We start from the raw sequence: 21,745 nt of genomic DNA, 5'->3' as shown, positions 1-21,745 counted from the left end.
GACTGACTTAGTGCTGTCCTTTGAAAGTTATTTCAATCCGTACAGGAGAAAGATTACTAATATGAACAGAGATAAAAATAAGCGAGCAGGTTGGCAACTGCCACCAAGAAGGGCACTACGCCTGCCTACACCTTAGCAAGGACGTGACAGAAATAATTAAATTATAGGGTTTTACGTGCGAAAACCACTTTCTGATTATGAGGCACGCCGTAGTCGGGGACTCCAGAAATTTGTACCACCTGGGGTTCTTTAACGTGCATGCCTAAATCTAAGTACACTGGTGCTTTCGCATTTCGCCCCCATCGAAATGCGGCCGCCGTTGCCGGGATACGAGGGGATAGAAATAGGAGTTGAAGGTGAGAAGGGATGTAAAACGGAAAGAGATAACAAGATGGCAGATAACAAAGACTAATGTAAAGCAACCAGAAAGAACACTCACTGGCCGACCAGTAGTAGCGCATACGGTAGGTGGCGTCTTGGTCCTTGTCATAGGCACAGCTTTCGAAAAGGTTGGCCGGCAGGTGGCGTGTCTCCTCGCCCGTGGCGGGACGCACGAACTGGACGCGGTAAGGACCCCCAAACCGCAGGGCCTCGTTCGAGCTGTCCATGCGGGACTGGCGCGGTCGCTCGCCGCGGTACTTGTAGCCGAACGGCAGCTGTGTGGCACGGTATGTGGACATCTCGGCTATCTCACACGTTTCTTGGCTCTCCGGGTCAAGCGACGTCTTGGCTGCGAGGAGTTGAGGTGGTCGTTTTGGACTCCTTCACTCTTATGCTAACTCAATTGCATCAGCGACATGTGGTTAGGAAGGGAAACATGACGGCCATCAACGCCGTCATGTTTTCTTTACTAGCAACATGTCGTTGCACTAAGATCGATGTGAAACCTCGTCGGGTTTCCAAGACTCGCGGCCGAGAAAGAGAGCTTAACAATGAAAAAAGGGGGAGGTCGGCCTGAATGACGTGCCTCCAACCTGATACTCGAAGGGGAAAGGGTGAAATAAAAATAAGCAGGATAAGTCAGACAGTGGTAATGCGTTGAAGGTACTGATTTGTATACAATGAGTTATTCTACGAACCCGTTCACGAAATCAGGGAATAAAGCTAGTAATTAAGCATACGCCGAGGTATCTCAGTAACTGCGGCGCTTTGCTGCATAGCCGAAGGCTGCAAATTTTGTAACCAGGCACAGCGACCACTTTGCAGTCACGATGTAAAGCAAAAACAAGAATGCACGGCGACTCGAGTACGAGCTCTTTGAAAAAAATGTGATACCCTAGTTAAACAAGGTCGTCATGCACGGTTAAGCTCAGATTCAGTTACACTATACCAGTGTTACATACGGTTGCAGAGAAAAGGCAACATCGCTTGTATTGTTAACAGCAGTAGCTACCTAAAGATACGACTACGTAAGAAGAACGTTTAGTGCCCCCTATAGCATTGCTTAGCTTATTTCTTACGCATTTTTCGGCAAAATTTAATCAGAGATTGCGATCATCTGTCACTTGATACAAAAATAGGCGTCGATCCATCGTCGGGCTGTTTATGTGTAATGCCGTGTCCTTTCTTTCCCGACAAACTAATGAGACCTTTTCTAGAGAGCGTAGCACGGAAGTTTCCCGGACGCCTATAGTTTGTTTTCTGCGCACTGAAATATGTCTGACAGGATGAACGTAGCACTGAGGAACGGTGCGTAATACTGAAGAAAACATTATTCGAAATTCACTCACAGGAATACCTTGTCGTTGCCCGTAACCAAAGAAAAACACAGACATGAACAAACCGCAGCTCCGGCGTCCCCACAAGGAGCACACAGATGTCCAACGCATTTTCTCGTAAATTTCTAATCGAGAATGCAAAAATAAACGGAAATGTAGTTGATGAAATTTCTCCTATACACCAGCTGAAACCCTAGACACGCAGTCACACTGCTCTTCATGGCAGCCTTTTTGTTTTCTATTCTAGACCATTTTCACATCCATGTGAGATTATTACACGTGCAAAATTTGACTTATACATGGCTATCTTATTTACCAGATTTTGTGCTGAAAAGTGATCTATGAACAAGACCATGCATGCATTCTTATATATAGAAGCGCTTAAACTCATTTTCCGAAAGTTTTCTGACATTCTAATGGTCACTCGTTGAGTCTCTATACCCTTCAATAAACTTTCTTTAGAAATTCTGTGAAAGTGTACCCTAATCTTTTGCGATAGCTTTCTTTTAGTCCAAACCGCGCACGCATGCCAACAGGCAAGATAATATCTTCTCTAGTTGCAGTACTCTGAGGATCGTTGCAATAACTATGCACAGCGAGCTCTGTGAAAAAGTATAGTTATACGAGGTCGTTATGCCCTGTTAAGCTCAGATTCAGTTGCGGTCTACCAGTGTTACACATAGTTGCACAGAAAAGGCAACGTCGCTTAGATTGTACGCGGTATAAGCATAAACAGCTACCTAACAAAGTTTAAGTTGTTGAAATCTTGCCTATTCGGTTTCCGTCCTGGCAGTTCGACCAGCTTAGCTTTTATTGGATTAACCGATTACATAAGGTGTTTTATTGACAGTGGTAAACTTGCTGGCTCAGTATTTCTAGATTTTACTAAAGCTTTTGACACTGTTAGTCATACCATTTTATTTGCCAAACTAGAATCTTAAGGTATAACAGGTCCAGCTTTAACTTTTTTATTGCATGACCGTGAGCAAAGTCTGTGTAGGGGGCGCTTATTCTGAGTCGAAAGTTATTAATCAAGGGGCACCATAGGGCTCAATACTGGGACCCTTGTTGTTTTGCATTTATATTAACGACTTAACCGATGTTCTTGACCTTTCTAATGCTATTTTATATGCTGATGATACCACTATTTCTATGTCTGATAACTCTTTACTAACCTTACTCTTTAAACTGAACAATGAAGTAGCGCAAGTTGTTGAATGGTGTCAGTTAAATAATTTAATTTTAAACCCTCTCAAAACCCAGTTCATGTTACTTAAAACAAAGCAGATGATCGTGCCAAGTAAATCTTGACAGTCCCCTTATTTCTGCAGTGAATTGTGTGTTGTTCCTTGGCATAAAATTAGATTCTCACTTGAAATTTACTAATCATATTGCGTTTGTTAAACAGAAAACAGCTTTTGGCATAAGGGTTCTCATAAAATCACGTGCATTCTTTTCAGGACACGCATTATTGTCTTTATACTTTGCCTTCATTCATAGCTATATCACCTATGGCATTGCTTCCTGGAGAAACACGTATAACTGCCACCTCTCGTCTATTCAGCATGCTCTCCCACTACTTCAGGCAAACTTTATACTACCTGTATCTGCCTTATTTAAGTATCATCTAAGTATTCTCTTTTTTAAAATACTTACCAAGCAGCTTCCTTACGAACTTGTGGGCTACAAATTACTCACTAATACCATCCACACTACGTTTGCACATAATTACAACTTTTTATTACCTAAATGTAACACAAACTATAGAAAAATGGCATCCTCGTTTTCAGCATTGAAAATATGGAATGACCTACCCGTTCGATCGCTTAAACTAATGTCATCTCTGAATGTATTCAAACATGAGTTAAGTTGTTTTATTCCTTTTTGTAAATAGTTTCCTGTCCTACAACCTGTTCTCTGTATAATTAGGCTTTTTGATATATGCACTGTTTTGTTTTTGTCTTGCCAATGTATTGCATTACGCTCATTTATTTGTTTTCCTTGTACTTCTTTATCTTTGCTGCTTTAACCTCCGTTTTGTACACATCTTATTTCTTTTCTTTTTAGAACCGAGGGTCCCGTTGCAGTCATTGACTTTGGGAACGTCGTCTGCATACTATTTGTCATTTAATAATTGTTTTTTTTAATGAAGACTAAACTGAAACTCAACTAAAGCTGAACTGAACAGAAAGGTCTCCCCTTCCCCCACGTGGTGGTCGAGCAATTATGTAGTCGTAAGCGTTCCCGGATGAGTGGAACAGAAGTTCGCTGGCTCAATTAGTGCTCCAGGCCTGTTGTTCTTGCACAACGTGTCTGATTAAATTCGCGAATTGGTTGAACGCAGTGATTTACGTCATTGTATGCGTTATCGGAACGTCGAGTTCAGGAGTCTTAATTTAGTAATTTGTGAAAGTCACGGTGCACAGAGACGTGGCGGAGAGGTTAAACTGAACATAACGTCAACTGAGAGCTCAGAAATCTAAACGATGTCACATACGACCATATACCTTGCCGCCGAATTCTATTTCTCCCTCACTAAAATCATACCTGAAATTCAGGTGCTTATCAACCAAAATTCTCCCGATATCAACGAAAACTCAACAAAACTACAACATAATTTTCATAAAAATCTCTGCAAACGACTGCTGCCTCTTCTATTGATCAATTATATCTTTGAACGTATTGATGGATATCATTAGGATGATTTAGCGTAATCTTGTCTCATTGTCAATGTCTACATGTCTCAAAGATCATTTAGCACGATGTTTGGTCATCTGGTGGTTACAACTATGGCTGCAGAGCATCGCCTTACCTCCTGGTCTATCGGAGCTGTATGTAGCCACCGTCTCGCTGAAGTAGTCGAATATGCTGACGACCTTCTCGCCGCGTACAACGGCCGAGATCTTGGCACGCAGGTTCTCTCGGTCGAAGTGCTCCTCAATCCACGCTGTCTGGTTGCGCACCAGGTCGATCCACTCGTACTTCATGATGTAACTCTCCGGTACCACGGGTGGGAGTGGACCTGTGGTCAATTATCTGATATTCTAGGACACGACAGATGTTTCAACGCAGACCTTATGAAATCCCTTAACCAAAACAATGAAGTCGGCGCGAAGAGTTCACTTCTGTGGCAACGCATCATTCGCGATACTGATAACAGCGCAAATGTATTTAATTCTACGAACGTTAATACCAGTAGGCAATGAATCTGCCAACAACTACCAAGTGTGCCCCCAAGAAGGGAAGCGAAAATCCATAAGAACGACTTGCGCACTTACCACACGAGTACGTCGCATCCTCGCAGACGGACAAATCCCTTATCGCCATCGACGATCCGACGATGCCCAGCAACGTCAAAACTGTGCTGGACCAAGCAAATGAAGCGCAGAACTGTTTTACTTCGCGCTCACAGGTGAGTTAACACGGACGTCACATGTACGACAAGTGCTTTCAGGACATATAGTGGTATAAAAAGAGCGCTTGAAAGTTTAAGGGGAGTACGGTAGCGCGATTAAAAGACGGGACAAAAGAAGACACATAGGTATTTTAATCGCGCTACCGTACTCCCCTTGAAGATGCATTACCAACAAGCCCACATTGCAACCCTCGCGAAGGTTTAAATATTAAATTATGCTCTGAGGTCTTACTCGCCCAAACAACAATTTGGCTGAGAAGTAAGCCGATTAATTTTGACCACCCTGGTTCCAAGTACAGAATAAGTTTTTGCATTTCGCCCCGTCGAAATGCGTCCGCCACAGGGGGATCGAATCCGCAACGACGTAGCCACTAAGCCACCACGACGGGTCCAATCAAACGAAGCTAAAGACACCACGACAACTCTAATGTCCACCACTTAACAAATTGTGATGTCATAAATTGTAGCTGTGCTAAGGAACACCGAGCATGAAAGCGGACATAATACATCAGTCAAACTAAACAACTGAATGGGCCCATTTAAGCAAACAAATCGTAAAAAGTAAGTGGCACAAGACTGAAAAGTAATGGTTTTACCTTCTTTACCGAATCCTTGTTCATGAAATATTGATGCGCGCCATCGATGACGCTATTTGACGTTACATGTTTTAAGGAGTTCATAAGCGAAATAGTCGGTAAGTGTTTTCGTGAGTTCGAGGGAAATGCTTTCAAATAATTATTCATGCACATATACGTTGCCTTTCAGGCAACGTAACAGAGATCATGCAGTGATCGCTGCCTACAAGTCCTCGCATACACCCGAACAAAAATTTGCACCATTTGCAGCTTTTCCTGTCCCACATCAGTAGCTTACAGGCTATGGCGTTCTGCTGCTAAGCTCGAGGTTGTGAGTACAATACATGCACCGACGGCAGCATTTTCGCGGTGGTCATAAATGATTTAGAGTCTCTCCCCCCCTCCCCGCCTACTGTGGGCCTCATAATACTGTGGTTTTGGCACATAACGCAATAAGATTATTGTTGTTTTTTTGTTTAGGTTTTCACGTCACCCAACGATAACTATGAACTATTTTGAGTGCGTTTCCTTTCTTGGCCACTGCGCTCTAGTATTTTCCAGTTAGAAATTGCATGCGTAACACAGCGTTCCTGACAGTAGTGAGTTCTGAGTGTTAAATAAAGGAAGCGTACGTTACGTTGATGAGCATTATCGTCCAAGCATAAGATAAGTCGCAAGGCTGTAAAGATAATTTTTTATAGCGTTATAGCAGGAAGAAATGGCAGCTGACTGCGAAGGCTGAGCTCTGACTTGTTCTACCATCATTACTACGGTGCATGATTTAGCGGCGATTGCTCACAGTGTCGGCCGTTGAAGACACTCCAGGCAACGCAGTCGAAAACACGGCTGGATATAATTACAAAATTCTTGTTTCCGCTACAAGCGAGCCTAGATTGTCACGTTTCTATTCGGGTTGGTTTGAGTACCACAAATCCTATTACACTTGAACTGAATTGACTTTATTTACTCTTCTCCATTGAGGGGAGTGCCGAGGCGCAAAAGCCTAAGACGGGCTCGTGACAAATATGTCACGAGTCCGCCGACTCCTACAGTGCATGTCTGCCGTCGCCAACGTTGTACAATAAAAATCAAAGAAACAATTATCTCGATGTTCGTCAGAATAAAAAACAATTTTAACCTGAGTAATAGCACTAATGTCATTCAGCATTATAGCACAGCATGAAATAAAAGGATCAAAGGCGAAGCAGTATCGAATAGATGAGCAACAGATGCAAAAGAAAATATCCACTAACAAAACACAATTTAAAAAAACACTGTACAATAACATCAGCAAGGTCTATTTCATAAACTGAAATAAGCATGGAGAACACATTAGGACAGACCCCTGCCCTAAGGTAACTGAATTGGGACGATTTTGGTTCATTCAACTCAGCGTCAACTCAGTGTAACTGGCCTGCATGCTTATGCTACCTATGCATGGACTCAGATTCAGACCACCCAATGTGGCGGATGTTTCTGATACAGCATAGTAACCCATCTTACATCCGACGGTATCAACACCAATGGATGTAACTGTTCCGCTAGTTTATTGAATACCACAGACGAAGCGTATCAGCACATGTTTTACATTATGTGTAAACGCGCTATGGCATGCTTGGCAAACAAGCTCGGCAAATTTTCTTCATACTTTAACTTTTTTGTGACAAGATCGTTAATAAGAGCGAAAATACAGCTCGCGCACAAAGAAAGAAAAACGAATTGCTGCGATCGAGTGTGCGTTGCAGGGGGAGCTCGTCTTCTTGCTGGAATAAACGGCGGCTTATTGTCCTTCACCCTACTTGAAGACAGGTCTAACGGACAAGGAGGTCTTCGGACTTTACAAAGGTCTTAACAGGTTTTTTATGTCTACAGCATGAAAATATCGGCTAAGTAGTTGGAATATCCCGATTTACGTTAGCGCTCTAAGTCCGCATAACTCAAGTTTAAGAGCCCATGATGCTTGGGTAACTCACGGAGCCATTCTTCTTAAAAATATTGGTCGGATATATAGGTTTTAAAGGAGGAATACGGAATTTCTTTTATTTACCCACCAAATCAATAAGCATAATCAACTGATTAACAAAACTTTGCGAATGAACGTTGAAATTAGTTACATTATAGCACATGACAATTTACGAACTTAGGCTGGTGAAATAGCAAAGCATATCCGCTTGGAACGAATTCTGAGGATTACCTGTTTCCAAGTAAGCCTTTCTAAAATGTGCGAAAAACGGATAGGTGTTTCAGGTATTTTCGAGCTTCAACGAATATAAAGGCAGAGTTTTGTTAAAGGAAGTTCAAGACCAGTGCATTTTCACTGGACGTTTTACACCGCTTACCTCAAAACTGGTGCTTCTCTCAAAATTTATTCCGAGTGGATGTGTCTTGGTAACTCACTAGTCTGAAATCGCAGAATTGCAATATGTGCCCTAAAGTAATCAGTTAAAAAGTTGGTTGGTAAATTTTCGGTGATTAGCCAATTATGCATCTTGATTTCTTCGGCAAATAATGTCCGCCTCTTCGAGAAATCAAGCTGAATAAGTATATTTGTGCTATACGCCACTGGCGATTTTTTTCTAAATTCCGCGAAAAAGAAAAAGGGAAAATAGATGGATTCTGCTTGTAGCCAATGTCATTCAAGGAGTGTAACGTCTTAGTCCGCTCTTGTCATGCCATACATTTGCATCTTCCTTTCTACTGAAGGAAGTCAAGTTGGTTTGATTTTAAAAAAGTTATAGTAATACGCAAGCATAACTAATAAACAATATTACTTGAGCCACGAGCACTAGTAAGGCGCATGTGCGAACTAAAAACTGCAAATAAAGAATAAAGCTCACAGTACATGGCAAAACGTGAAACAAAAGAAACCTCGCGAAAAAAGAAAAGCCCGCCAAACTGAGCTTGCAGGAGGCTACTATTTGATGCACGAAATGCTGCAGCACCACACTGCTTAAGGGTCGCAAAAGCTTTAGATTTCTACAAAACAATTCAAACAAAACAAAAAACAGGAAAGAGAAACTTACTGCCACCGTTCCATGTTAAACGTTGTTCGGTGGAGATTCTTGTTTGTCAGGAGCAGCGACACATGGGGGTGGAGTTTTCCTGAGGCAAGTTCCTGAGGGTGACACGTTCGTAGTACACCCCTGCCCTTATCGGCACGGCAGGCTGGGTCTACTTGTATCACTCAAGAGAAGAGCGATAAAGCAGGCGCTTATCACTCCTCCATTGTGTTTCGCCTTTATTTCAGCCGACGCACGCATTCTCCTTTCACAAGTACGCCCAAAATTAGGCCATTTTCTTCTGCCAGCACACGCTTCCTTTAATGAGCATGCAACACAAATTGCTCGCAGAGCAAAGCCGCGCTGGACTTTAAACTGGTGGTAATCTTGAAAACACTACGGGTGAATCTAACACTTTGATGGTGGCGCATAGATTGAAAAGGCGAGAGTCCTTGTTTAAATAGAGCAGCAACTCGGTGGGGCGGACAATGCCTTCAGAAAATGAAGAAATAGCGCGGGAACCACCTTACTGCCACTTTAAGGGTCAGCCTTATCAAAAAAACTGCACCTAACAAGACGATGACATAGAGAACGAGATTGAAAAGCGCGACCGGTGACCCCAGCGCAAGGCCGACTATTCACGACCTATTGTGGGAGTGCGTCGGCCTGCCTCAATTCTCGCAGCAAGTGTTTCACCACCGATATCAAAGGCTTGACAAATTGCACAGTTCCTCGATATTCCGCTCGCGCTAACTACGCCCTGTGATTGCTATGGGTCTTCTCGCGCGCCACTGGTATCGGCTGCGATTCCTTTTCTCTCTCTTGTTGTCGAACGTAGCAGACGACACTGCCTTGAAACGTGCGTTTCAACAAAACTTTCATCTATCAACGCTACGCTTTTTTTTTCATTTCACGTGAAAACTCTATAAGTTGCTAACAACCTCCGCACATACCGCACTGATCGCAACTTAACCGCCCCCTTTTTTATGTCCTGCCTGGAAGGCCAAAAACATAAGAGAGAGTGTGTATAATGAGATTTCAATGACAAACCAGAAACATGACAGCTCAAGCTCGATTCGAACGTCATCACAGATAATTTGTCGGCTGGACAAACGCGTGCCGTAATTTAGTCAGTTATTTGCAGGTGCTATTTGACAACATGTCCATCGTTCTGCTGCTCCTGACAGCACACACATTAGGTTGTGTTTTTGTTTTCGATCAACTTTGCGTGTGACGCGTCAGATTTAATAAGGACACCACTGTCACATTGTTTATAACACCGAAAGCTCACATCCAAAACATAGGGGCGCTTACACCCTCCTGTATACATATTTCTAGGGTTGCACCACTAGGTGGTTAGAGGAAAAGGTTTCTTTGACAGAAATGTTAGGAACTGCCTAGTTACTCGGCGGCAAAAAAAAAGAAAAAAAAAGCAGGACACAACCTGTGAAGTTTTGTTTCTTAAATGTTGCTGAAGCCGTTCAAGCTTTTAAAAGTGCCTATTGTCACGGTATATGTCTAATAAACAAGAATTCATTAACTTTTTAAACAATTACTTTAAGGCACATACTTTATTTGTCTGTTTTTAGTTTGCTTTTATTTATTTGTGTTTGTTTGTTTGTTTGTTTGTTTGTTTGTTTGTTTGTTTGTTTGTTTCCAATTGCAGCTAGCGAGTTCGCAAGGCGTGTCCACTTGGAATGCATTTTGAGTATATAACACTAATTTCGATATATTAATTCCTAATGTGTGCGTCGAAATACACTGGCGTTCCAATCACTTTTGTGCTTCAATGCATAAAACGGCGATTTGTTTAAAAAAATAAGTAGCCAAATAGCGCATTTTTACCGTAAATTTCATGGCGCATGTCTCAGAACACGTGCGTTAGAATTCGTTATAAGGTACGCCCTTAACTACGTTATATCATTTGAAAACTCATCGGCTACGATTCGCAGATTGCCAAGGTTTCTGTAAGGTAATTAATTCAAAAGATAATTAGTGTACCTTGAATTAGTTCATTATGTGCATCGATTTCTTTGGCGAGTAATGTCCACCGCTTCGAGTAATCCAGCTCAAAGACAACAATTACGCCATAGGTGATCTTTAAAAATCGTCTCATCTAAAAGCAACATCCAGTATACACGCTAGTGTAGATACATCAACTTGTCCGTTTAATTGCGCGAAATAATTACTGTAAAATTCTGAGCATAAATGCGCAATCTCTGGACTTGGTGATAGTTGAAGGCAAGACTTTCGAACACACCTTGTCTTGCGTCCGCACCAATATGGCGGCGGCAAAACTTTGATATATATCAGTGAAAGTGGGAAAGTAGCGCTTGCACGCGACTTTCCCACTTTAGTCTTCCCACTAATTTTGTCTTCTACTATAATTCGGCCGCATGCAAAGCTATTGTGGCATCAATGAGGAGCGTAAACCAGCTGGCTGAAAGATATACGGTAACGGTTTATTAAACCACTCTTTCCCAGTGTTAAAACAAGACGCTCTTGACCCCTTCCGGGGGTTTGCGTGATCATTTCTCTTGACGAACGCGTCGGGAACGTGGCGAACTAGCAGTGACCAAAAGGATGACGGCAAGGCCCCGAGGCAACGATCCGTTCACGACTTTGAAGCCGGAGATACGGTGACCGGAGAGAAATTGTTTTTCGTACTTGGTTAATCGACGTCCGGACATACCCTGAGCGTACATTCATAGTTAGGGAGAGCTGTGCACTCCACAGGGCGCGTTAGGCTGACGCAAAGTACAATTAATAATTAAAGAATAATTAAACTGCGTTCATTCAGCGGGAGGTAAAGATGTTAGAGGGATAGTGCGCAGACAAATATGTAGGATACAAATAAAAGACAGTTAACAGAGAGATTCAAAGAGTAAGGTGAAGAGAAGTAAGATACTGTGGAGAAAGAATTTCATTTCCTATGAGGTATACAAAAATGAAAATAGACCGCACAAAAAAAAAGAAGACGGCGTTATCAGCGCCAAAAGCTGAAAGATAAACACCCGGGGGTGGTATTCGTTTGCGGTAGAGTTATTCGCGCGATTTCGAAATCGCCAAAATTGGGTGAAATAAAGCTAAATCGGCTACGCTACGAGTGATGCGTTCCAGCGATCGCCCTGACAACTTCGAACACATGGTCGCCGTATCCGCGTATGTGGCTAAAGCACAACAGATCTCTTGAGGCCTTCGAGCAACATTGTCTATCTACAGGCTGCCTGCGGGCGCTTTATTCTTAGAGCACTGTTTGGTGCCTGGCCCATTCGCGACAGAATTTCCAGGGTGGTCGGAAGGTCAATGATGCCTCAGTGAACTTCGTGTAGCTTTGGGCGAGGCTTGGCCAGAGCTGCAGGTGCAAGAGAAAGAAAGCGCAGAACACGTTTTAATTAACATCTATAAATATATACGGTGACTTGCGTTTTTAGTCTATCAACCTTTGCGAAATACTACGCACTTGCTGATAGTTCACATTAAATAAAATTTCACCACACTGCCTCATATTTGAAAAATTTTTAAACATGTATTTTTGTGATTCCGCTGCCACTTGATGCACCTGTATATATGGTCTGCCTGTATTTAAACCCTCCCTGTAAGAACCCTCAGCAGAGGGTTGACAGTATGAAGAAATAAATAAATAAATAAATAAATATCGTTGAATAATACACTTAGCATCATTGCTTGTGTAGTTCAATCGAAAGAAAAGAAAAAAAAGATCAGCGTCCTATTTTCACCCCTCTAGGAGACATCACCTGCTGCAAGTAGACAAAGTAGTTTTGATGGTTACAAGTCTGTCGAATTCGAATAAACTAGACAGAAAGTGATGCTGCTTCATTCAACAGTATTCACCCCCCTCCCAATCCCCCTCACCCCTCCCCTGCTTTAAGAAAGGGAAGAAATTGTAATCTCTTAGCGAACTGCGAGATAAAACGTGGCAGCGGTAAGCGCAATATTTTTTTTCAAGCTTCGACAAATATAGAAATTAAGCTCATAGCATATGCACGATTATTATTGCTCATATATATGTTGTTGTTTTTTTCATCACACAGGGATCCACCTTCGTTACACAGCATACACTGCAAAAGGTGCATTATCAGCTCTCCAGCTAAATGACAGCAATTTGACACGTAGCTTACCAAATTTGTGCCGAGTTTACAAATGGAGTTCTATCACAAAGACAAAAATACTAGTACTTTCACGAGAAAAGAACTGCGTTGAAGGAACTGAGGCAACATTTCAGAGCGTGAAAGTATTTAACGGGCTAAATTATCTACCTTGTGTTTCGAATAACATTCGGCGTTGTTGCAAAGGGATCTTATAAGGACACTAAAGAGAAATACGTATGCTAACATGGGCCGTTATGTGTAACTTCACCTGCAAGAATGTTTTGATGGCTATGGAGCCACACTTCTAAGGGCAGGGTCGCAGGTTTGATTCCTGGCCTATGCGGCCACATTTCGATGGGAGCAAAATGCTAACACGATAGTGTGCTGTGCATTGGGAACACGTTAAGGAAACTTTAGGTGTTCAGAATCAATACACTACGGTGTGCCTCGTAATCACATCGTGAAGGCGCGCGAAAATCCAGTTTTTTTTTCTTTTTTGCGTGTGTGGAATGCAGGTGTTGCAATATGACCGCAATATGGCCGCTTTTGCTGAAAAATAAGGCTCAGGTTAAAAAAGAAAGGACGCAAGAAAGAAGAAAGAGTGAACACGTCGCCCTCGACTTCCTGCATCAACAACGTGAAGTAATAACTTTTACAGTTACTTATCAGTACAGGGTAGACTGCGTTCTAAAGGAATCACTACCTAGCAAGCTTTATGAACTTCACCTGCTCCGAAACATTCCCCAAGTAAGCGAAAGTACTCTGATACCTGTGACGTCACACTGCAGTTTTACCGCTGGGTGCTTCGGTGGGAAATTCAATAAGTGAAAGTTTCGTCCTCAATTTCTACACTGTACTCGGTGTAGAGCTAAGAAATCAGAATACGTGCCACACCCACAAAACGGTAATGCGTCACTGCACTTGAAAATATAGTCCCCTAGAAACGTCAGTATTGAAGTTTGCTTCGACCGTGACGTAACAAAAAAAAATGAGAGCACATGATTGGCTGGCGCATCAATACAATTGCTCTTCAACTTGGCAAACAATGTATTTGTCGATGCATTCCTACAGGTTGCCACAGACTATAGTATTCAAATTTCAACATCATAACAGGAGCTAAGGAACGCGAACAGAAGGAAGACACATATCAAGAGGACGTGCGCTAGTCTATATGTCTTTTCCTTGTGATCGCGTTCATTAGCACTTGTTATGATGTCCAAGTTCCGTTATCACCGACTAGCCCAAACTTCTGCGTTGTATGGTAATCCACCTTTTCCTTCCGAACAAATCAGAATGATGTCTCGAATAAATATTTTACCAGTTTACAATTATTTAGCGCTGCTTTTGTAATGTCTTCATTAAACATACAACTACATTCAACCTATTTACGACGCAGTCTCGGCGTGGCGTCGTCTGGCGTCGACGCATCAAGCTAGCGCTGCGCCTTGCTGTAATCAGGGCAGAGATGCGTTCTACGAGGTTATCGATAAATCCGGTGTCCTACAGTAAGCACTCCGGCCATGAAATTAGCGCTGCGATCGTGCAAAGTTTAACAGGTCCATGAGGTTAATATTTAAACATGCCTAATGTACAGCTCTTCAAATCATATAGTTCACTAACCTAAGTCAGCAGTACACGCGAGAACTTCTTCGTTGTCATTAAAGTTATATGTCCTTAATGCGACTCTTTTCGACATAATCTCGCCGCTAAAGCAGTGAGGATTAATGTTTCTTACCTGTAAAGGTGCGCGGTGCTATTTTTTCTTTCCTGTAAAAGAACGTATAGCCATAATTTTATTGCTGATATCTCGCCATCACCCCTGGCAACGTGTCACAGACGCAAATAATGAACGACAGCTTAGGTCCAGTAAGCTCTTCGTTTGGTGGTTGGTGGTGTGGCACTTACCGCAGGTCGAATTAAAAAGGACAACGTTAACATGCGTCAAATATTCGAGCTTTGAGATGAATAATGCGACCGACAGGCCGTCCTGTGAGGCGAAAATGAGGCAAAGCTACATAGACTCCACTCTGTCTATCGGCTTACGACGCGAAAGTACTCTAGCATTTTTACATTAGCGCACTACGGCATCGCATAGATGGCTCGCAACGTATTAGCTATTAACTACGTCAGTGTGTTCTCGGGAAACGTCAGCTAGAACGTGTAGGATGTTTGAAAAGCCTGAACCTGCACCCCAAGTGAAGCTCGTTCTATGTTGTCTTTCTACCCGCAATAATGCTACAACAATACGAATATTCGTTGGATAACGTCCTTCCTCGTTTATTCTACAGCCTTTAAACTTTTCTTGTCGACTACAGTAACGAAAGGTGTGTGTGGATCTGGCCTATCACCAAGTGCTCATCACGCGTATCAGAAAACTCCGGTAGATAACGATAGCATGCTATTATGGTTTCGCTGTACAAAGAAGCATTACTAATGCCTTTCTACCACTCAGGGGTATTTCTTTTTCCTATGTCAATTTGTTCACAACATTCAAATTAAAGCAGTTGATTAACTTCAAAAATCTCCTTAACTCACATGTACAAATCGACGATCAGCGGTGCCAGTTCCGCTTTGCGACATGAGAATCGTGCCCCATTAAGCCACCCTGACAGTTAAACCGAACAAGAACAACATAGGACGGAACCCCAAAGTTGTTTTCAATGCACGCTTAGACTTCAATCATGCATTCGAACTTGACATACACGTCTGTGTATTTTTCCGAATACGGCCGAGAAGAGTCTATTGCACACTAATCGTTTTCACACCCTTCAAACGAAGCGTAAACTAATGCCGCTAAAGTTCCTTTACTCCTTAATAAACCGCAATTTCCTTTAGATCCCAGTCCATACATAATTCTTTCTGCATCTAGGAAAACCTGTCATTCCCACCCATCACTCTCTCCCTTCACGTTGTCAGGGCAAACCTTAAATTTTTTTGTTCTTTCCTCGAACTATATAAGAATGAAACCTCATACCTTTCCATCAGGTCAACTACCCTGAATCAATTCAAACTCACATCAGCTCTTTCTAAGTAACATTGCTGTTTTGTTCTGTTTTGCTTGCTTTCTCAAGTTTCATATATTGCAATTCTGCATTTTGTACGCGTATCTATTTATGTGTTACATTGTGCCTCCAGCTTCGGCCGCACGGCCTGCAGTGGGAAGCAAATAAATAAATAAATAAATAAATAAATAAATAATGTACCAAGCAACTGTCTTGGTGTACATTTAGTCTCATGGGACAACATATTTTGCACTTGACACAGCTCTTCAGCCACCAGGGCTTTGCTTTTCATTTGCTCGCCTGGAGGATACATCTAACCTAGATCTCATAGGATCGCTTTGTGATAAATAAGAGCTAAACCATAGCGCTTTCACCATCTTCGTAAGTCAAGACGCTCAAACTAAGTTCGCCTTAAATCTAGCGGCCGCCACTTCAACAAGGCTATGTAGCAGTCCTCGCCCGCCTTATATAAAATGAAACGACCATTTGATGTCGTAATTGAAGTTAATGAAAGCAGATCTTACATGAACCGGACGATAGCAGATGCAAAGATAAACGACCGCATTGGTTAAACTGGGTGCAGATATCTGTATCCTGACTATGAAGCAAGCTGTGTCAGTGATTTTGAAATGATTTGGAGATTTGCAGTGACAAAATATTCGCGTGTTGAAATAATGTCGCTCTGTAGAAACTAACGTCAGTTAGCGGGGTGGAATCAGCAGATCTATTGGCCCGTGCGCAAGGCTCATCGTCAGCCGGCACCAACGCTCTGGTCATTTACTCGTCATTTTCATGAGCGCCCTTGCGGTTTCTCTCTAGTGTTTCTCTCTAGTGCTAAGTGAGACCTATAGCCTAATGAAATCGACAGCCTTTGTGCAGCGCTAAGCGGTATTTGCGAGAAGCTGCACAGGCCGCTGTGATGACGGCAGCTGACGTGGAATGACCTCTTGCCATTGCGCTTTGGCATATACGGGGCAGTGTCGGTTGTACCACTCTGTAGAATCAAATGGCTAACTAGAACGTGCCACATCATTGGTATCACTCAATTTCAGGGTTCAAGTGAGTGCTTCAAAGCATTGCCTTGCTTAAAGCCTCGGGCTTCTTAACTGACACGTGACCACGCAAGTATTGCTTACCTTTACTTGTTCCTGCACCCCCTAAAGAAACAGCGAAATAAAGAAAATGAGAAAATATTCAGCTTTAGAATAGCGCGAGAACGCTAGCGTTGCATACGACATAACACTAGCTGTAGCAAGAGCTACGGAGCGGGCCACAACATAGCATTTTAGAGTAGCGGAATGTCATCATACTCAATGCAAATGCAGACGCATGTCGTTTTGTTGCTATTTCAGAGTGACTAAACGTAAATGAAGTGCATCGTCTGCCGCAAGGCTATAGCGCCGATAATAGAGCTTGCATTTGTAAAACAGCGTGATGTTATTGCCACTCCTTCGTGTGTAAGCATACTGACGCATATCTAAAGCAAACACAACCATCAGTTGGGAACGAAAGGGCCAAATAATGCAAGAACGTCGACACTACACTGTTCTGGAGTAAACGGATATCGCTTGAAAATGCACCGTCTTGTGCACCGTGTTAAACGTTAGCTATGTTAAGAGTGTGCACATTTACTGCATACGTAAGAGCCCCAGCTCACCATTGTATATATATATATATATATATATATATATATATATATATATATATATATATATATATATATATATATATATATATATATATATATATATATACACACGATGCACGTCCTGCGTAGGGTATGCAACGCTAACGTGAAGTCGTTCTGTTTGCCGCTATATGCTACATACTGAAGCGCTATAGTTAGGAGCTGCGGAAGCGCCTACTACTGCAACGGTAATAAGGTAAGCGAAGTGCACAGTTTCTACTCCTCGTCGTAAACAGATCTTTAAAACACCGAGCGGCGTATGGGCGCTTGATGTTCGTGCATCTTAGTGTTGCAAGAAGGAGCCTTATGCAGAATTGCAGCTAGGAAGAGGAGATCGGCAAATAAAGCCGATACCAGTGTCCTCGTGTTTTTCTAACAATGTTTTCTAACTAGGAACTTTCGAACCCTTTTATACGCTGATAGTCTATAGGGAGGAGTGCGGGACATCGTTCACGTTCCCGGTGTGCCGCAATGTCTGATTACGCAAATACCTGATTATATACCTATATATATACATACATATGTATATATATATATATATATATATATATATATATATACATATATATATATATATATATATATATATATATATATATATATATATATATATATATATATATATATATGTGTATATATATATATATGTATATATATATATATATATATATATATATACACACACTAAGAGAAGCAAAATGTACTGCCGCTTCGGCAAAGCGTACGTACCTCCTTTGCCTTTTCCTTTACCCTTTCCACCTAGAACAGACATAACGGCGCTTGCAGAAATATGTGGGCTGTGCCTCAAATTCAAGCAAGCAACGTTAAATAAAGACTATTCTGACCTTTCTTGCTTTGAGTGTTTCCGGTTCTCATCATGGTCAGCTCGCCTTCCTTCTTTGTCTCTGCAAACACAAACGAGGCGCCCTGACGTTACGACGTCCAACTCGAAACAAGCAAACAAGTGGTGAATATACTCTCATCACGAGAGATGTACTAAGTAATCGAACAGCTGCCCCAATACAGACGGTGCAAAGAATACGGACACGAACAAAACCACAGACTAGGGCAAATAACGAAGGCGTTTGTTGTCTGCGCTTTCGTTCGAGTGCGTATTTTGTTCGCTGTCGCTATACCATGGCGCTCAAGCACCAACTCGCCCCACGATAAAATTTTGTTACTTCAACAGCTCTTCAAGCCAGAATTGTTGTGCTGTCTTTAGCGTGCAACATGACTATGATGTATATATAAATGAGACAGAAGGGAAACCGAAGGGCTCGATTTTTGTTAATCATGAACATGGCTAATAGCAAAAGTAGTGCCCATATTTAAATCAGGGGATCGCTCGTCTCCACTTAACTACAGACCTATATCTTTAACTAGTACCATCTGTAAACTCTTGGAACACATTATACACTCACAAGTAATTACATATTTAGAGCAACACAATATCATCTTCAAATACCAGCACGGTTTTCGCAAGGGCTTCTCATGTGAAACACAACTTGCAGGATTTACTCAGGATTTACACTCATCATTGGACGCCGGCATCCAAATTGACGCCATATTCCTTGACTTCTCAAAAGCGTTCGATCGAGTTCCTCACCACCGGCTCTTACTAAAACTTAGACATCTTAATATTCACCCACTTGTTCTGGCATGGGTGCAAGCCTTCCTCTCTAATAGACAACAGTTCACGTCCGTCAACAACTTTGACTCTCCTTTCGTCCCAGTCTCATCCGGTGTTCCTCAAGGAAGTGTACTAGGTCCATTGCTTTTCCTAATTTATATAAATGACTTACCCTCGTCCCTCAAATCTAAAGTTAGGCTATTCGCTGATGACTGTGTTATTTACCGCAACATCTCTTCTGAAGCTGACCGCCAATCGCTACAATCTGACCTTGACTCCTTAGCTTCATGGTGCACAACTTGGCTAATGACACTAAATCCTTCAAAAACTAAAGTGATGTCTTTCTCTAAAAAAGCTTCTCGAATTCCTACCTCTTACTTGCTAAATAATACTTCAGTGGAACTTACGACCACGTACAAATATCTTGGAGTTAACTTTCAGTCTGACCTGTCCTGGAATAACCATATTAACGTCACCCTTGCTTCAGCAAACCGCTCACTTGGGTTTCTTAAACGTAACATGAAACATACCCCATCGCACTTACGTAAACAGGCTTATATCACTTTAATCCGTCCTAAAATAGAATATGCCTCAGCCATTTGGGATCCCGATCAAGTCTACAATATTAAAAACATCGAATCCCTGCAGAACCGTGCTGTGCGTTTTATTTTTTCGGATTATTCACGTCACACCAGCGTCACTTCATTGAAGAATCGTGCTGAACTGCAAGTATTATCATGTCGGCGTAAAATCGCTCGCTTATCACTTCTTCATAAGCTTTACCATCATGCATCACTTCGCGAGGACTTCTTTAGGCCACCCCCTGCCATCTTTCCCCGCCGTGATCACCCTTTTAAAATCGAACGCTTCACGTGTCGCACACTAACTTATGCCAGATCATTCATCCCGCGCACCATAACCGAGTGGAATAGCTTGCCATCACACATCGCAACCGTCACCGACATAAATGAATTTCAGAAACTTCTAATCTTTAATGAAAGTGCCTAAACCTTTCTTGTGTCATGTCCCACCCCCATTTTTTTTTTGTTAAGAATGATGTTAAAAGATCTTGTCCTCTATGTAACATGCATATTGTTTTGGTTATTGTTCCTATTTTTATTGCGGTGTTTTGCCTTTTTCTTTTAAGTTTACGTTTTGTATTGTTTACTGATTCGTTATACATTAATGGTCTGAGTGCTTTCTATGACTCAAATTACCCTCCATTTTTCGTGTGTTTGTGATACGTATTCTTCTTGTGCACTTCTGATTATTTTTAACCACCACAATAATCTTATTCCTTTTGTATTATTATCTTTTATGGTTATTGTTTATTAGTTCCCAATTTTTGTTTTCAGCTTACTACTCACTTATTACATCTGTATGCGTTTACTGCACCACCACCCCCTATGTAATACCCTCCTGCGAGAGGGCCTTTAGGGGTATTCTGAATAAAATAAATAAATAAATATAAAGCCAACAGACAATGTATACATGTACCTATATACGCTTTAATTGGACAGACTTCCTTAAATATTGCGTACGTCCACTATTGTTGAAAAAAAGAAAGAGTAACTTAACGCTTTATATAGATGGCACTTCGACTTAACTATATAAGTGGGGACGAGGGGGGCGGGGGGGGGGGGGCAGTGTACAAAAAATAGCGGTTTCACAACGACCCCACGCTCCGTTCCATCCCAGAAAAATATTGCGAAAGCGCGTTTTCTCTTTCCGTCGATTTCCCTTCCTTCACTCTTTCTTTCTTAACACTTACTTGTCAACAAGACTTCAATCCATGGCATTGACACTGTTCGCAAGGTACTTATTCCTCCTAAGAGAAAGACAACTCGGCTGCCGAAGCAGTTTGCTTGCAGCTCGCCACTAGCCTCATTTTATTGCAAACACACGCTCCAGCAACACGGTGTGGATACGGTACAGTTCGCCGCAACCACGAACAGGTATGGCAAGATGCGTTTGCAAACTGTACAAAGAAAGAAAGATACACTCTGAAACTCGATGCGCCGAGCACGCGTGACTCCACTTTCAGAACCATACAGTGAACAGTAGTGAGCACGTACGTGAGGCTATTAGCAAAAATAATTCTAGGTTACGAAGATGAAAGACAATTTAAAACGAATCCAGAACCCAGACAAACCCAGACAATACTTCTAATTACTAGTCTAATCCACATAATCTAAATTACGCCCTCCTGAGACCCAGCGCCCAAAGCGTGTGGTACAGCCGCTATAACGATGTCGCATTGTGAAGCCGTGGTTATGCGGTTACTGGCTATGCATGGCCGCCACATTTCAATGGCGCAGCCATTAGCACCTCATGGGGCTTAACATCCAAAGCATCACAGATTAGATTCGACAACCTGGGTTCCTCTATTAGGAAGTGCCCAAAAGTCAGTAGACGATCGTTTTTGGATTCCGCCCCTACCGTAACGTGGCCACCACGACACAGAATTGAGCCTCAGCAGAACGTAATTAAATTAAGCATCTTCGCAGTGGGACGAGAGAACACGACAGCCACCATTTTTTCATAACCGGTAACAATAACCAGTCATAAGCGATGGTCATTCATGCTTACTGGTCTTCTTGCCGCCCT

The 21,745-nt window shown here is 42.2% G+C and overlaps 2 protein-coding genes across 2 annotated transcripts in view; one reads left to right on the top strand and one right to left on the bottom strand.

Moving 5' to 3' along the window:
• LOC135916431 (uncharacterized) overlaps positions 1–8,859 on the bottom strand; it is a 31,031-nt gene extending 22,172 nt beyond the window's left edge. Inside the window, exons 1-4 of the mRNA XM_065449784.2 lie at positions 8,732–8,859; positions 4,997–5,082; positions 4,531–4,740; positions 440–730 (exon numbers count right to left, since the gene is read on the bottom strand). Of these exons, the coding sequence (XP_065305856.1) occupies positions 440–730; positions 4,531–4,740; positions 4,997–5,082; positions 8,732–8,745 (601 nt within the window). The 5' untranslated portion in view covers positions 8,746–8,859. The remainder of the gene's footprint in view (positions 1–439; positions 731–4,530; positions 4,741–4,996; positions 5,083–8,731) is intronic.
• LOC135916436 (uncharacterized) overlaps positions 1–21,745 on the top strand; it is a 60,783-nt gene that overhangs the window by 8,065 nt on the left and 30,973 nt on the right. The gene's annotated exons all lie outside the window — the stretch shown is intronic.

Source organism: Dermacentor albipictus, chromosome 4 (genome assembly GCF_038994185.2).
Source record: "Dermacentor albipictus isolate Rhodes 1998 colony chromosome 4, USDA_Dalb.pri_finalv2, whole genome shotgun sequence".
Lineage (NCBI taxonomy): Eukaryota > Metazoa > Arthropoda > Arachnida > Ixodida > Ixodidae > Dermacentor > Dermacentor albipictus.
Note: the sequence above shows the minus strand (reverse complement) of the source record. Positions and strands in the feature narration are given on the sequence as shown.